Source organism: Podarcis cretensis, assembly GCF_951804945.1.
Source record: "Podarcis cretensis genome assembly, chromosome: 3".
Classification (NCBI taxonomy): Eukaryota; Metazoa; Chordata; class Lepidosauria; order Squamata; family Lacertidae; genus Podarcis; species Podarcis cretensis.
This window is the reverse complement of record NC_137172.1, coordinates 39,539,134-39,556,773: the sequence shown is the minus strand read 5'-3', so window position 1 is coordinate 39,556,773 and position 17,640 is coordinate 39,539,134. Positions and strand designations below refer to the sequence as shown.

At 41.8% G+C, this 17,640-nt stretch overlaps 1 protein-coding gene across 1 annotated transcript in view; it reads left to right on the top strand.

Moving 5' to 3' along the window:
• Window positions 1–17,640, top strand: part of CMTR1 (cap methyltransferase 1) — a 38,017-nt gene that overhangs the window by 2,327 nt on the left and 18,050 nt on the right. Inside the window, exons 2-13 of the mRNA XM_079969209.1 lie at window positions 390–524; window positions 5,513–5,667; window positions 9,180–9,338; window positions 9,934–10,026; window positions 12,419–12,490; window positions 12,876–12,970; window positions 13,050–13,122; window positions 13,353–13,551; window positions 14,027–14,145; window positions 15,026–15,122; window positions 15,928–16,060; window positions 16,771–16,950. Coding sequence (XP_079825335.1) covers window positions 395–524; window positions 5,513–5,667; window positions 9,180–9,338; window positions 9,934–10,026; window positions 12,419–12,490; window positions 12,876–12,970; window positions 13,050–13,122; window positions 13,353–13,551; window positions 14,027–14,145; window positions 15,026–15,122; window positions 15,928–16,060; window positions 16,771–16,950 — 1,505 coding nt within the window. The 5' untranslated portion in view covers window positions 390–394. The remainder of the gene's footprint in view (window positions 1–389; window positions 525–5,512; window positions 5,668–9,179; window positions 9,339–9,933; window positions 10,027–12,418; window positions 12,491–12,875; window positions 12,971–13,049; window positions 13,123–13,352; window positions 13,552–14,026; window positions 14,146–15,025; window positions 15,123–15,927; window positions 16,061–16,770; window positions 16,951–17,640) is intronic.

Genomic DNA, 17,640 nt, shown 5'->3' with positions numbered 1-17,640 from the left:
TTTGCTTTCCTGATTTCCCTCCTATTTTATATGAGCGGTCTTGAAAGTGCACAGAGGAAAGAGTTTTCTTCTTAAGAGAATGTTTCTATATAAGGACTGAAAACCTGAATACTCCACTGCCTTAAAATTATGCCACACTTATGAACGTGTTTGAAACTATTCTGGCACATGGTGAAAACCTTCTTGTTTACTATGACTTTTTCTGACTATTACCACCAGCCATTCTGGGGTTTTAAGAATATTTTTACTGTCCACCGGATTGCATTGTAATCATTTTGATTGTATTTGTATTGTATTTCTTGGTATTGTTGTACACCATCTTGCGATGCCCCTATAATAGGCAATATAGAAATATTTTAATAATTAAATATTTTGTTTCCTCCTTGCAGAGAAAATGAAACGACGAGCAGAACCTGAATATAGCAGTCCCCTAAAGAGGCAGAAGAAAAGGATCGAAGAGTTGGGTCTGACCCTCAGCTCCACATCAGATGATGAAACACAACTTGGTAATCATGGAGCTCAAGGTAACTATAGAGTTAACATCACATGGGCCTGTCCACATCTAAACTTGGTTGTGCTGCAATCAACCTTTCATTGGACATAGAATGGAGTCATGGACTAACTGGTATCATTAGAACCCTGCTTGCTAATTTCCAGAGAAGAATAGTTAAACCATTGTGAGTACCATGTGAGGTCAGAGGCACTGGGGGCTATATAGGGTACAAACAAGTCAGTGGAATTTTCATTTGTTATTGCAGTCTATAAAACAACTTTTCTGACTCAGCTCCATGACTGACGGCCATCCAACTTCTGCTTAAAAACCTCCAACGAAGGAGAGTCCACCACCTCCTGAAGGAGTCCATTCTGCTTTTGAACAGAGCCAGTGTGGTGTAGTGGTTAAGAGCGGTAGTCTCGTATTCTGGGGAACCGGGTTCGTGTCTCCGCTCCTCCACATGCAGCTGCTGGGTGACCTTGGGCCAGTCACACTTCTTTGAAATCTCTCAGCCCCACTCACCTCACAGAGTGTTTGTTGTGGGGGAGGAAGGGAAAGGAGAATGTTAGAATAGAATCATAGAATCATAGAGTTGGAAGAGACCACAAGGGCCATCGAGTCCAACCCCCTGCCAAGCAGGAAGCACCATCAGAGCACTCCTGACATATGGTTGTCAAGCCTCTGCTTAAAGACCTCCAAAGAAGGAGACTCCACCACACTCCTTGGCAGCAAATTCCACTGTCGAACAGCTCTTACTGTCAGGAAGTTCTTCCTAATGTTTAGGTGGAATCTTCTTTCTTGTAGTTTGGATCCATTGCTCCGTGTCCGCTTCTCTGGAGCAGAAGAAAACAACCTTTCTCCCTCCTCTATGTGACATCCTTTTATATATTTGAACATGGCTATCATATCACCCCTTAACCTCCTCTTCTCCAGGCTAAACATGCCTAGCTCCCTTAGCCGTTCCTCATAAGGCATTGTTTCCAGGCCTTTGACCATTTTGGTTGCCCTCCTCTGGACACGTTCCAGTTTGTCAGTGTCCTTCTTGAACTGTGGTACCCAGAACTGGACACAGTACTCCAGGTGAGGTCTGACCAGAGCAGAATACAGTGGCACTATTATTTCCCTTGATCTAGATGCTATACTCCTATTGATGCAGCCCAGAATTGCATTGGCTTTTTTAGCTGCCGCGTCACACTGTTGGCTCATATCAAGTTTGTGGTCAACCAAGACTCCTAGATCCTTTTCACATGTACTGCTCTCAAGCCAGGTGTCACCCATCTTGTATTTGTGCCTCTCATTTTTTTTTGCCCAAGTGCAATACTTTACATTTCTCCCTGTTAAAATTCATCTTGTTTGTTTTGGCCCAGTTCTCTAATCTGTCAAGGTCGTTTTGAAGTGTGATCCTGTCCTCTGGGGTGTTAGCCACCCCTCCCAGTTTGGTGCCATCTGCAAATTTGATCAGGATGCCCTTGAGTCCATCATCCAAGTCATTGATATAGATGTTGAATAAGACCGGGCCCAAGACAGAACCCTGTGGCACCCCACTAGTCACTCTTCTCCAAGATGAAGAGGAACCATTGATGAGCACCCTTTGGGTTCGGTCAGTCAGCCAGTTACAAATCCACTGAGTGGTAGCATAGTCAAGACTGCATTTTACCAGCTTCTTTACAAGAATATCATGGGGCACCTTGTCAAATGCCTTGCTGAAATCAAGGTAGGCTACATCCACTGCGTTCCCTTCATCTACCAGGCTTGTAATTCTGTCAAAAAACGAGATCAGGTTAGTCTGACATGACTTATTTTTCAGAAATCCATACTGACTATTGGTGATCACAGCATTCCTTTCTAGGTGCTCACAGACTGTTTGCTTAATGATCTGCTCCAGAATCTTCCCTGGTATTGATGTCAGACTGGCTGGGCGGTAATTATTTGGGTCCTCTCTTTTCCCCTTTTTGAAAATAGGGACAACATTAGCCCTCCTCCAGTCTGCTGAGACTTTGCCTGTTCTCCAGGAATTCTCAAAGATGACTGCCAGTGGTTCTGAGATCACATCTGCCAGTTCTTTTAATACTCTTGGATGCAGTTCATCTGGCCCTGGAGACTTGAATACATCTAAACTAGCCAAGTATTCTTGTACTATCTCCTTAGTTATTCTGGGCTGTGTTTCCTCTGCTGAATCATTTGCTCCAAATTCTTCAGGTCGGGCATTGTTTTCTTTATCGGAGAAGACTGAGGCAAAGAAGGCATTGAGGAGTTCAGCCCTTTCTGTGTCCCCTGTTTCCATTTCACCATCTTCTCCTCTGAGTGACCCCACTGTTTCTTTGTTCTTCCTTTTGCTATGAACATACCCATAAAAGCCTTTTTTGTTGCTTTTAACCTCTCTAGCAAGCCTGAGTTCATTCTGTGCTTTAGCTTTTCTGACTTTGTGTCTACACGTGCTGGCTATTTGTTTGAATTCCTCTTTGGTGGTTTCCCCCCTTTTCCATTTTTTGTACACATCCTTTTTTAATCTTAACTCAGTTAAAAGTTCTTTAGATAGCCACCCTGGCTTCTTTAGGCACCTTCCATGTTTCCGTCTCATTGGTATTGCCTGAAGTTGTGCTTTTACTATCTCCCTCTTAACAAACTCCCAGCCATCATGAACTCCCTTTCCTTTTAGTATTACTGTCCATGGGATCTCACCCAGCACTTCCCTAAGTTTTATGAAGTCGGCTTTCTTAAAGTCAAGAAATAGAGTCCTAGTATGCTTGGCTGCTCCTTTCCGCTGTATAGTAAACTTCAGAAGAGCATGATCACTCGCGCCTAATGATCCTTCCACTTCTACCCCACTAACCAGGTCATCAACATTGGTTAGGACCAGATCTAAAATGGCTGTTCCTCTTGTTGCTTCTCCCACTTTCTGGACAGTGAAGTTGTCTACAAGGCCAGTGAGGAATCTGTTTGACCTTATGCTCTTGGCTGAGTTTGACATCCAGCAAATATCCGGGTAATTGAAGTCCCCCATTACTACTATCTCCCTTCCTTTTGCATGCTTGGCCATCTGTTCCAGGAAGGCATCATCTATGTCCTCCGTTTGGCTTGGGGATCTATAGTAAACTCCCACAATGAGGTCACTGTTATTCTTCTCTCCCTTAATTTTGACCCAAATGCTCTCACTTTGGCTTTGAGGTTCTAAATCTTGGATCTCTTCACAGGTATACACATCCCTGACATATAACGCCACTCCTCCTCCTTTCTTGTCTGGTCTGTTTCTCTGAAATAGATTGTATCCCTCCATTATTACATTCCAATCGTGGGACTTATCCCACCAGGTTTCAGTGATGCCTGTTATGTCATATCTAGTTTGCTGTACCAAGAGCTCAAGCTCATCTTGTTTATTTCCCATGCTTTGCGCATTAGTGTACAGACATTGAAGTCCATTAATCATCCCCCCGTGTCTCTTATTTAAGGATTTTTTCCTCCTACCACTAGGTCTGCGTGCTGTTTGCTCCATTTGGACTATGACATTTGGATGATCATCTTCATCAATTGATAGGCTCCTACCTTCAGGAGCACTGTCTCCCTCCCCCACATTAGTCAGTTTAAAGCCCTCCTGATGGGGTTTCTGAGATTTTTGGCAAAAACATTCCTCCTATCCGTTGTGAGGTGCAGCCCATCGCTTGCCAGAAGTCCATCTTCAAGAAACTGCAGTCTGTGATCTAAGAATCCAAACCGTTCCTGTTTACACCATTTGCGAAGCCAGCTGTTCACTTCCACTATTTTCCCCTCTCTCCCTGGGCCACGTCGTTCAACTGGGAGGACAGATGAGACGACAATTTGTGCATTTAATTGCTTCAATTTGCTGCCCAGAGCCTCGTAGTCTCTTTTGATCTTCTGGAGGCTATTGCTTGCAGTGTCATTGGTTCCCACATGAACCAAGAAGAAGGGGTATTTGTCAGTGGGTTTTATGATTCCTTGCAGTCGTTCAGTTACATCTTGGATCTTAGCCCCGGGGAGACAGCACACTTCCCGAGACATCTTGTCAGGCCCACAGATCACTGCTTCTGTTCCCCTCAGTAGGGAATCCCCTATCACCACTACACGCCTCCTCTTAGGTCTGGTCGGGGTTCTTCCGTGAGCTGTCCGTTCCAAGGTCGCCTGCACATTCCCTGAGGACTGACTTTGCTGCTCGTCTTCATATACCTGATCGACTGTAATGAGGGAGAGATCCTCAAATGGAGTCTGCTCTTTGTCTTCCATGCTAGGGGAGAGGACCTCAAAGCGATTGTGTATTTCTAAACAGTCAGAGCGAACCCTGGGCCTCCTACTTCTTTGAGTCACGTTTCTCCATATATCTGGCTCCTGTGTTGGTGAACTAGCCTCCTTCTCAGGGGAGTCCCCTGTCTCCTCCTTGGTGGAGACGGTGTGCTCTGTTGCTTCCAAGAAGAGCTCCAGCTCTCTAATTCTTTGGAGCGTAGCTACATGTTCCTCCGGTTGCTGGACTTTGTCTTCTAAGAGGGCAATCAACATGCAATTGCTGCAGGTAAAGCTGCCTGCAACCTTTGGCAAGATGGCAAACATTGCGCAGGAACCGCAGGCGGTTTGAGGACTCCTAGCCGCTTTGAGACTCCTTCGGGTAGTGATAAAGCAGGATATCAAATCCAAACTCCTCTTCTTCTCTTACTGCTAGAAAGTTTTTCTTGCTGTTTAATTGGAATCTCCTTCCTTGTCACATGAAGCCAGTGCAACACTAAGGATTGTGTTTGAGGGATGTCTGCTTCCTACAGCACTTGGTGGCAGTTTAAAGAGATTTCCAGCAGTGAATTGAACTGTAAGGCTCAAGCGCCATAGTTTAGTGGTAGAGCAAATGCTTGACATGCAAACAGTGCCAGATTCATACCCCAGTATCTCCAGATAAGTCTGAAACCGTGGGGAGCTGCTGCCAGCCAGAGTAGACAGTACTGAGCTAGATAGATCTATGTTCTTCTCCATGAATAACTTGATTATACTGAGCGTTTCTTCCCTTTGCTTGGTTTTCAGAGTCTTCCACCACAAGCAGCAGCGAATCTGATGGCGAGATCAGTGAGAGGCGGCCTGTCCTTGGCTCTTTCAGCAATAAGTTCAGCGCAGACTCGCTTGTACAGGGGACATCCTCCCGATACTCCATGTATAACAGCGTGTCCCAGAAACTCATGGTAGGTCAGAGCAGCCTTGCAAACATCCTGTGGAAACCGAATCGGGGGAAATAAGAGCACTATCAGTGGGATCCATTTGGTAGGATTTCCTTTCCCAACTATATTGGAACATGTCTGGGCCAAATATGTGTCCAGAGTGCTCTTTCAGTAAGTTAGGAAAGCTGGAAGGCTGCATAGTCACAGTCAGGTTGCAAATTGCATAATTTGCCTTTGAGTTTCAGGTTGTACCATTTATTTTTAGGAGCTTATTTCTAGCTGTAGTTGGTGGTGGAGAAACTTGTAAAATTTGAACGCATATCTGGTTCAAAATCAAGGAATGGTTATCTGTTTTGAGTAGCACTTCAAAGCCACCATGTATGCCGAAACATATATGCTTAGCACTCCACGTTGTACTTACCTGCCCCGTCATACTTGCTGTCCTTAAATGTCTCCTTACCTGCTGTTTGCAAGTTTCTGGAAAGAGGCATTTCAGGGAAAGGTATGAACCAAAGTACGGTTTTCCTATATGCTAAGAATTTTAGAGAGGTGATTTCAGCACTCTTCTTTTGCTTTTAGTATTGCCATTTACAACGTGAATTGGGACAGAGAAATCTGCATTATAAACCTTTTCACCCATGATTATTGTATTTCCTTAGGAGCAAAAGCAAAACTTCAGTGCACCTATGTTCTCAGACTACATCCAAATGTTCATACTCTGTAGCCCCCTTCTTTTTCTTTACTTCATGCTATCAGAATTTCAGATGGACTCCTAGCGCAATGAATCTTTAAAATAAATTCGATTCAAATGGAATTCCTTGTTTGGGGCACTGGAGTCATGTTGCTGTTTGGTACCATGTGAGTTCCTGTGTGTGCATAGTTTAAACAACTTTTTTGAAATATGGAATAGTTCATCCTAGGCAAGTGTGCATAACTTCAATGAAGTATCATGCAGGTTTTAGATCTGACCTTCCACATAATACAAAAAATGGATCTTGCCTTTATAATAAAATGTTCCAATCTTCAGTATTTTAACAACAACAACTTCAGCTGCATTGGACAGGTTGCAGAAATTGAACTTGGGACAACCTGTCCCTTAGTCTAGAACGGACATATTTTCCCTGGTAATCTTGAACTGCTTCATAGCAAGCAGAAGCAGGTGAAGCTTTTCTTATCCTTGTGATCCAATGATAGGGAAATCTCCACTTGTTGAATTTCAGTATGTCACACAGATATTAAAAGCACAGGAACCCTGCCAGGGAATAAGGTAGCAACCTTGCCTCTAGAATTATGCAAGCATTATATTGGGAAGGAAATTCAGAGCTCTGGTTGTCTGTGATGCACCTTTTCTGAGTGAAGTGCTCAGGCCTTATGAAAATAACTCGGCCCTCATCAGTATTGCCCTTGGCTCATAGAGGCTTGCCTGATTCTTATCTGTCAGTGAGCAGTTAATTAAATCCATCACAGAATTCAGTAATTACTTTCATGGTAGAGGGTTTGCTGTAAGCTGTGCTAGAGCTACAGTTCTCAGTGTGAGGTGAGCTCTCCTAAAGAAATATGTGCAGTTGTTAGGAGATAAATGAGCCCCTCCAAGCTTATATTGTTTGTGTGTGATTATTTGTGTAGATTAGCTGAGGAATCAGTTCCTGGTAGTTATATTACAAGAAATTGAGTGAGTGCTATATTCCTCTTTGTGTTTCTAGGAGTAAAGTTGTTTAAGCAGCTTCTGATTTCCCCAAGGAATGTCACAACTCTGGTTGAACATCCCTGGCTCATATATGTTTCTAAAAGAATAAATGCTGCCAAAGAAATAGTTGATCTACTTAATTACAAAATATTCTGCCCAAGGTAACAAACTATAGGTGAATCGTAACAATAAGAACCAATACAAAATAAAATATCAAAAGTCAAAATGGTGTCCTGATCTGAAATATTTTCACTTGCCTCCTAAAAAGTTGCAAGGAAGAATATAGGTGGGTCTCTCTAGGGAGGGAATTCCAGAGGGTGGCAGTGATACAGTACGAAAATCCTGTCTCTCCAACAGTAACATTCCAGAGAGTTGAGCCACAAAGCTAGACCTCCCCTTCAGACCTTGGCTTTCTTTAATTAACAGTTGAGGAACTGGGGTTTGCAGTCTTTCAAACACAGGTCGGTACTGTTTTTCCTTCCTGACTTTAAATTATATCTGTAAGAGCACAGCAGGTGTTTAATAGTGTAAAGGAATTTTAAAAATATTTTCAATCAAAAAATATAACCGACAAGATCTATAATTCTATTTGCTTTATTTCTATGGTTTTCAAATGTCTGTCTTCAAGGAACCTCTTCATGGCAGGTTGAATCTTCACATTTCTGCTATAGAATCCCTGTGCATAGCAGAGGATCCTAGGGTCACTCTGTGTTAATTGAGAGTGTAGCATAGAATGTATCCCAGTTCTCCTGCTACTTCCATCTTCTAGATGTTTATGTGAGCTGTTTTACAGGGAAACCTGTTTGCCATTACTGATCTGTTCGTTGAAATAAATTAAAAAATTAAAAAATTGTCCAGTAGCACCTTAGAGACCAACTAAGATTTATTTATTTATTTATTTATTTATTTATTTATTTATTTATTTATTTATTTATTTATTTATTTATACTGCATCAGACCAACACAGCTACCTACCTGATCTGTTTGTTGAGACAGTGGTTCTCAAACTTCCCCCACAATGGACTACAGGAAAATTACGGAGGGTCTTGGTGGACCACTTAATGATTTTTCTGCCTGTTTTAGCAATTGTAATGATGCTACATTCTCTTTAATGAAATCAAGATTAAACTTTTAAACCTCTAGTCTTCTCCACTCCTTTCAAATGCCTCCTCCCAATCACTTCCAGTCCATCCCAGTCACCTTAGAACCTGGCCGTCTACCTGCTCTTCACAGACATGCTGCAGACCACCTGAAGGAAGTGGCCAGACCACCATTTGGCAACCTCTGCTTTAAGTTGTACCTGATAAGCTTTCAAGGAACCCCAGAGTTCCCTGGAACACAAGTTTGAAAATCCTACCGTTGGCTGAAGGGTTATGGCTAACTGAATCCCATCTGTTTACTGTTGTGAGGTTCACATGAACTGCTTTGGGCTTCTGACATGTGTGAGACAGAAAGAGAGAGACCATGATCACAACTGTAGTCTCATTACAGACTTTTCTGTCCAAAGAGCCCAGAGTACTTAGAGGTTGATAAACATGACAAATGGCAAATAGCTATTGAGTTCTTCACAGGTTACTCATTTGTAGCAAGGCAGTTCATTTTTGTTGTTGTGTTTACATGTTTCATTCTGTTGATCTAGCTTCATCCTAATTAAGTTGAACACACTTGAAGGAGAGTCCAGAAGTCTTCTATGAGATTCATTAAGTGCACTCAATACTTTTTAATCACAGGAGTCTAAGATGGCCTCATTTATTTATTTATTCTGCTAGTCCTCAGCCTAAGCACAGAAGGTAGTGCATAAATTTGTTGTTAGACGTTACTAAGGAGCTTATTCTGCATTGGCTTACAGGCCAAAATGGGTTTCCGAGAAGGTGAAGGTCTTGGAAAATATGGCCAGGGGAGACAAGAGATCGTTGAGGCCTCCAAACAGAAAGGAAGACGAGGTCTGGGGCTGACTCTGAAAGGATTTGACGGAGAAGTCAACATCAACTGGCAGGATGAGCCAGAGGTAATTATGTGCACATTTTGTTCCTTCCACATGTTTTTTGTGCTTTCCACTTATCTGTTAGGCATTGTGGAGAGGTCTTTTGGCCACTGGCTCAGGTGAAGTTCATGGCAAAATAACCCTTGGTTTGAAGGCTTTTATCTTGCAAATGGTGCTAGCTTCTGGGAGGAATTCAGCCCTTTGCTCTTTTGATCGTTCCATCAGCACAATAATTTTAGCTTTCTAGATGGAATTATTCCGCCCTCTCTTCCCCCTGCATCAACCCCACCCCACCTCCCAGAGCCCGGAGTGGGTTGAAGAGAGGGGAGAAAGCCCTGATGTGCAAGTGGAAGTCCTTATTCAGGACTCTGGCAGGATTTGTTAAGTGAATCCTGTCCTCTGTCTGGTAATCTATTTCAACTTCCTTATTCTTAATTGTTACATGAACATATTGCCTGCCCATGTGTTATGAAAACACTATGGTTCTCTTAAAGACATTATTTGAATTTCAGCCTTAAAAGATTGTGTTGAGCTGGTTTACTTCCAAATATTAAGGGAGTTAAATTTTGCTGCAGCATACACAGTCTTCTTTTTTACTTATCTTTTCTTATGTTCACAGGCTAGCGCTTATGAGCAAGTGGACTGGTTCCCAGAATGTACCACTGAAATTCCAGATGCTGAGGAAATGAAGGATTGGATGACTATAGGCAAGGTATGAAGCATGGGGAAGAGAGTTAAGGGCTAAGCCAATTAAGAATTCAGAGAGGCTGGGTACCAAGTCCAGAGGTGCCATTCTGCATGCAAAAGTGTAATGCAGTTTGAGTTCCCTGACACAAACGCATTAAGACCGGGTCAGAATGACCAAAATATTGAGTAAACATTTTAAAATATAATTAATATTAGGGAAGCCAACTGAAGTAAAACAAATACATTTAATAAATGCCAATAAAAATATAATTAGATGATTTTGACTTTCTCAATATTTTTTATTAAAATTACAGATGAGCTCCAAACATTTTATTTTAGTGCTTGGTCCACAATGAACTCCTATATAAATGAATTTCTATTTACAATTTATTTATTGCATTTTTGTTTTGTCCTCCTCCAAAGAGTTGAGGGTGCGATATATGGTTCCTCTTCTATTTTAGTCTCATGTTGACCCTGTCAGGTAGTGTTAGACTTAAGAGAAAGTGACTGCCCATGTTCACCCAATGTTTTGGCTAACATTCACTTCCGAACTATAATAGTTTTTATAAGAATTTATTACTTATACCCCCCCTCATCTGACTGGGTTGCCCCAGCCACTCTGGGAGGCTTTCAACAGAATATAAAGAACACACAATACATTGGACATTAAAAGCTTCCTGATACAGGGCTGCCTTCAGATGTCTACAGAATGTCATATTGTTGTTTATATCTAATAATAATACTTTATTACTTGACTAACAACAACCATCTGTTGAGAAGGACCTGTGAACAGTCGAGCTCTTCCATTTTCTGTACTAAAAATGTTTTGCTGGGTGATGTGGGCCTGGGTCCTAGGTTGGTGTGTTTACACTCATTATCTTGCTGAGCTCTGTGTTCTCAACCTGAGTCCATACTTCCACGTGAAGGGAGCAAATTAATATACTTGGGTATTCGAGGGCTACTCACTCTGTTCTTCAGTATCAGATTGCAGCGCGAATAAGCTTCATCCTTGTAATTGCTGCATTTGTGAGAGCTTGAGTACCTTGACAAGCTGCTTAATCACAACAGCAGGAAGCCGCATTTTCCGTAGTGATGCTCTCATTTTGTACAGTGTTCTCTGTCTGCCTGGCACAGAATATTGCTGCTCACCAGTGATATAGTTTGAAAGGCTGCAGCCTAGCCAGAAGTGTAAATAACAGCAGTGACAGGATTTTTCTTTTCCTTGGATACCAGCCGTTTTTATTAATGATATATAGTGGCAAGTGTTTGATGTACCGCAGTGATTCTTAAGGGTGTTTATACAAAGCTAGCTTCCCCACTTTTTTTCAGGCTGCAAAATGCCATGTTTATTAGTCTGCCTGGTGAGTAGATATCTAACTGTTCTTAGATTGAAAACTGAAGTAGAAATAGATGCATACTTCCAATATGTACTTGTATACTGTTTCCTGTTGCAGTGAAACAGACTGATTATTGATCAGCCTTGCTTCTGACCCTTATAAAAAGTGCTATGAGCCCTTGTTAAGAGTGCATTGGGCTTGGACCCAAGCAGCAAGGCTTTGATCTTAAATATCAAATAAATTATTTGGTAGCCTTGAGCACGTCACACCAAACCTGTTTCCTATATGCAGAGTTTCATTAAGTTGCCTTTTTGCACAGTTTTTTAAAATGAAAGCTGGGTGAATGTTTTCCATGCTCCCAAGAGATTTTTCAGACCACCAAAATATTCTTCAGAAGCCCCCTTCCCAGCATCCCTTTTTTGCATCCCTTTCAGCAGCAGCTTTGGCAACATGTACATGCTTTTTGTTTTAACTAGAGAGTGGTTCTTGCAGGCTACCTGAGCCTATGAAGTGGAGATCATGTAGCCAGTATGTGATGATGGCACCTAGTTATCAAGTTTGGCTGTCTGATGTCAACCCAAAAAGTCTGGAGTGGGTTCATATTTGCTAAATGTCACCTCTCAGTGTTTTGATCCAAGTTTTTATTAGCATAGGTGATTTATTTTTTTTAAAGCAAAGCTCTGTAAGAAATTAGGCTCCTGTCTGAAGCCATTTCCATGTGCATCACTTGCTTGATCAGCAAGTATGGCCCCAAATCAGATAAGTATTCCATTTAGCCCATGATTCTTTAAACTATTTCTTTTCAAAGTTTGAAAAAGAATCACATGTGGGAAGCTGTTGATAAAGGCAGGTGTCTACAGTTCCAGTCCCTCAGTCCTATTTCTCATACTGAAAAAGTGATGTGTCTGTTTATCTGGCACACAAGGAGCAGGTCAGAGTTCCCACCTGAGAGCAGATGCCCCAAACTATTGTTTTTTGTTAGATCTGCGTGTTTTCATGAAAGGTGTCTTGCCACATTGTCTTAATGAAGAGGAAGATGTTCTGTTTGTTTATTCATTTCCCCCATATTTTATTCTCTAGAAAAAACTGGTGATTGATGATGAAACACATTTCTGTGGAGAAGAACTCCTACAGAATATGCTTCAGTGCAAGGTGAGTTTTGTCTGTTGGGGACATAGCCTCTCCGTGGAAGAGAACGGGAGTATATCTAAGATCTGGAGGCTCTGCGAGTTGGTTGTTTTGAGACATTGGGGGTCAAGAGACCTTGACACTTCATCCATGCAATATAAGGCGTTAATTTCGAGGCCAGAATTTAATTCTCAGACTCAGTGTTTTAAATCTCACTTGACCAGGCCTTTGTTTCTTACTGGCTTCAAAAGGTTGTAGTGGCGCTGCCTAAGTTATTGCATCTTAATACCTCCAGCTAGAGAATTTTGAGCTCATTGCTATTCCCCTATAGCTAGGTTCCTGTAATTTGATATTACTTAACTATAGTTTGACCTCCTTGTCAAATTAGACTTGTTCCTTCTTTTTCCAGAGTGTGTTTGATGAGCTGGATGGGGAGGAAATGCGCCGAGCTCGTACAAGGTCCAACCCCTATGAGATGATCCGTGGAGTCTTCTTCCTAAACAGGTCAGTGAAGGATCTCAGATTTGCGGCCCTTGAGTTAGCAAGGGCAGACTCTTAACAAGTCTCCCTCTTGCATTTACAGAGCAGCAATGAAGATGGCAAACCTAGACTACGTCTTCGACCACATGTTTACAAACCCAAAGGATTCTCGAGGGGTAAAGGTTTCTCTATATCTGTAAATCTTCAGTATCTTCTGTGAATGGGGGAATTGGGTGGGAAAATCCTTCAAAGTTTTACTAAAATCGTTGGGGTTTTTTTTGGGGGGGGGTTGTTTTTTAAGTGCCCTGGCAGTCAGGGATGCAGTATGGCAATGCAGTTGTATCTTTGGTTAGTCAGTTGCTTCTGTTGAGGTGCTTTGAGTCTCATCCCTTATCCATTTTGGCAGAAACCTCTGATCAAAGATCGTGATGCAGAGCTCCTGTACTTTGCTGATGTATGTGCTGGCCCTGGGGGCTTCTCAGAGTATGTCCTCTGGAGGAAGAAGTGGCATGCAAAAGGTTTTGGCATGACCTTAAAAGGACCAAATGATTTCAAATTGGAGGATTTCTTTGCTGCTTCTAGTGAGCTCTTCGAGCCTTACTATGGTATGTATAAGCATGTATTTATGGCAACCTTCTCCCCACCCCTTCATAGTTCATCTTCAGTGTCAATTGAAAGACTTAAAGAGTTTTGAATGCACGTGCATTTTTAAATTTAAAACATTTTGGTGACAGCTCTGTCAGTACCTACAGAAGTTGTATATGTTTTGAAAGTTGATTGCCATTTGATCTTAGAGACAGACAGGCAGGATACACAGATTGTTGCCACTGTGTCCCATTTTTTTAAACAAAGGATGTAATCAAGTGTGGAAACTACCAAGGATAGCAAGGAATACCAACATCACGAGAGGAGAGAGAAGTGGCGCTTCTTTTACAAAACTTCTCAGATCACTTTATGCAGAAGTGTAGTCATAAGTTTTTAAAATGAAATAATGAGAAATCTTTGGAAATGATTCTGTGGTATGTAATGACAATAATACACAGCTGACGAGAGCAAATTCCTTGCTTTCCTTGCTCACAGGTGAAGAAGGAATTGAGGGAGATGGAGACATCACCCGTCCAGAGAACATCACTGCCTTCCAGAATTTTGTGCTGGACAATACAGATCGCAAGGGGGTACATTTCTTGATGGCTGATGGGGTATGTTCCTTCTCTTTCCCCTTTGTTCACTGAGCTAAGAGAGGGACCAAGCTTTGTGCATTGTGATGTTACATTTAGCTTGTTATAAATGTGATGTGATGATTCAGAGAGCTTACACACACACACACACACACACACACACACACACACACAGGATTACCTCTGGATATAGATAATGGATCAGTTTTGTTTTGGGATTGGATTAATGGTTTCATTTCAGTACAAATAAAATCAACAAATACATGGTGTGGTGGTTCATAGAATATCACAACATAGATTTGTTGCTGATGTCCCTCACCAGCATATCTGAGCACTCAGTGTACAGCACGAAAGCTGCTGCTACCCTCTGCGAGTGCATCCTTGTTCCTTCTAGTTGAATAACACACACTCTGTGTGTATGTGTGTGTACACTGTGTGACAGACAATGACAGTGGCTCCTTGTGTGATGAGCACTTCCTAGAACTGATAGGTGTGAAGAGAAGGATGATGCAGAGGAGGAACAGACTCTTCAATGAGGCACAGTGCCATGAAGATGATCCCCCACCCTCCTGAGTGTGGGACTAAGGAGGACTACTTCCACCAATTCTCTGCTCACTCCCCACTCCATCCTTACTGACTATTATCTCAGTTACCTCTTTACTGAAAGTGAGAAGCAAGCTTCCTCTTCCCTGACAGACTATGGAAAGGCAAAAGCGCACGTTAAGCCCAGGGAGGGGAGAAGGCAGCATGCAGCTCAGTGGGCAGGCAGTGACTTGTCACGCTCTCCAAAGAGGGAAGGGTGAATTGAATTTAAGTTTTCCGTTTCATGAAATGTGATACTGGGTTTCAGTTACATAAAATGTGATTTGCATTAAGGTTTGCTGTTTGCTGTGTGTTTCAGGGTTTCTCTGTTGAGGGTCAGGAAAACATCCAAGAGATTCTAAGCAAGCAGCTGACTCTTTGCCAGTTCCTCACAGCACTCTCTGTCGTACGAACAGGTGCTTCTCCACATGCTCCCCCCCCCCCCCCGTCTCTGTATTTCCCCTTCTGTCCCTTGTGGCTTTAGTGTTAACTATTCTAGACTCTCTTATCTCCACCCCCACTTTATGCAGTATTTTGTAAGAGACCAGACTCTTTGTTTTTGTAGGTGTTGGTCCTTCTGTTCCTCTTCTATAATTATGCATCACTGTTTTTAAAATAAGATTTGGATTTGGAAGCTCTTGGCTATCTCCTCGTATTTGCAGAATATGAAATTCTCATAGCGAGGCAATGGAGAACTTTATGTTGGCCCTGGGAATTAACCAGCTTACCATGGAAACATTCTAAAGGCAGCAGGCAGAGGACTTTGCGGGAATCCCTTCTGTCCAATCTCTTCCCTTTTCGGGGAATTAGGGGAGAAGTGGTAAATGGAGGTGAAAAGGGTTGAATGACTTTTGAAAATGTGATTGTTAAGTACCCAAAAGAATATCCTGTGAGATTTCCACAGCATGGTCCTCCATATCATCTATGGACAAGAATGGCTGCTGTCATAAACCATGTGTGATATAGACAGTGTATGGGACAGATTGGGGAGGCCCCCATCTAGATCTCGGCTCAGCCATTATGTTCATTGTGTAGAAGGTACTGTTTTTCAGCCTAATCTCCCTCACAGGTGCATGTGAGGATAACATGTCATAACCCCATGTGCACCACCCTCAGTGCCTTGGAGGAAGGGTGGGATACAAATATGATTAATAATAAAGTAGTGTGTGTTTCTCCTTTCTCTTTGTAAGGTGTAGCTTCAATTTGCTTTTTCTGCTCCAGGAGGGCACTTTGTCTGCAAAACCTTTGATCTGTTCACGCCATTCAGCGTTGGCCTAGTATACTTGCTCTACTGCTGCTTTGAGCGCGTGTCAATCTTCAAACCTGTGACGAGTCGCCCTGCCAATTCTGAAAGGTGAGACCTGAGCATTGTGGAAGGTGGAAGGTACCTGTCTCTTTGAACACTGTGGCTCTGATAAAAAAAAAAAAAAGTTTGAAGTAGCTGCAGCTTTGCTACAAACTCTATGAGAGTTTAGGTTCTGTATCACATTCAAATTGTTTTGCTAAATATTTGCTGGCACATCAAACTGCTAAATGGGAGGCAATTAAATTTTGTAATGAGAGGATCACTTGTAATCCTTCATGCTATTATATTCGTTAATGCTTGAAGTTTCTTTTTGCCTCCTACCTTTTTCAAATACTTTTGGAGTAAAATTTCATCAGACAGATAATGACCAGAAATCACTTGTATACATACCTTCTTTTCAGTGAATTTGATGCCTCTGGGGTCATTGCCAAAAGAAGCCCAGATCACAATAAAATGTTTCTAAAGCACATTCCCAGTTAATTGCAGGATTGTGGTCTAAGGTACTGCAGCTCATCTGGGGCACGTCAATATCTCTAATTTTCTTGTCCTTAAAATAGGAATAAAACAAGATGGAACTGGGAAAGTGTTTTGCACTAGTGGAAGTAATAAAATATATGATAACCAATAAAGGTTGTCATCACCTCTTGCAAAAGCAGAAAGGGTTTTCTGCAAGCTGTATTTATTTCATCTTACAGTTTGTTACAATGCATCAGAAGGTCATTATAGTTAATGAGCAAATAGTCTGTCTCACCCTGCAGGTATGTGGTATGCCGAGGATTGAAATCTGGAATTGATGACGTGAGAGACTATCTTTTCTCGGTGAACATCAAACTCAATCAGCTACGCAACACAGACCAGGATGTAAACCTCGTTGTCCCTTTGGAAGTAATCAATGGTGACCATGATTTCCATGATTACATAATCCGATCAAATGAAAGGTGAGTTGAAGGGCAGTGAGAAGAAATTGCAGGGTTTTGTGGTACCCTTTCTGCTAGTCACTTTTCCTAAGCTGTCTGCTTCCAATAATTCTTCCTCTGCAAAGTTCATATCTTGTGGATTAGTTCACAAGACAAAGTGAATGACACACTGTATAACTCGTGTCCTGTCCTTTGTTTTCAAATGCCAATTAGGCACCATTAATTGTAGATGCATGATTAATGGCACATCTAGATTTCTCACTCCTGCTTTGTATATTGTAGTTTCGTGGCTTTCTCTACTCTGCAGTGATAATATAAAACTGGTATTATCAGTTGATCGTAAGAACTCTTGCTAATTTCTGTTTTTTAGTGTACTTTATTCACTTGTTGCATTTCTGTATTATCCTGACCAGTCATTATTCTCTTCTTTTTAACCTGAAAAGCAGCAATAATAAAAAAACTTACTTTCTGCACAGATAAGAATAGTCATAGGTTAACATAAACAACAACAACACACAAAACCCAACCTCCTTTTGTAAAGGAAGAGTGAAAATATTCCTCAATTCCCTGGCAGTATTATTGCAGCATGGCCAGTTACTGTATTGTATTTAAATTAGTCATTGTGTCTGTTGGGTATTTTTCATGCGCATTCTGATTCACAAGACCTTCAGATAGTTACTTTGTCAATTTAGTAGATAATGCATTCTAAAG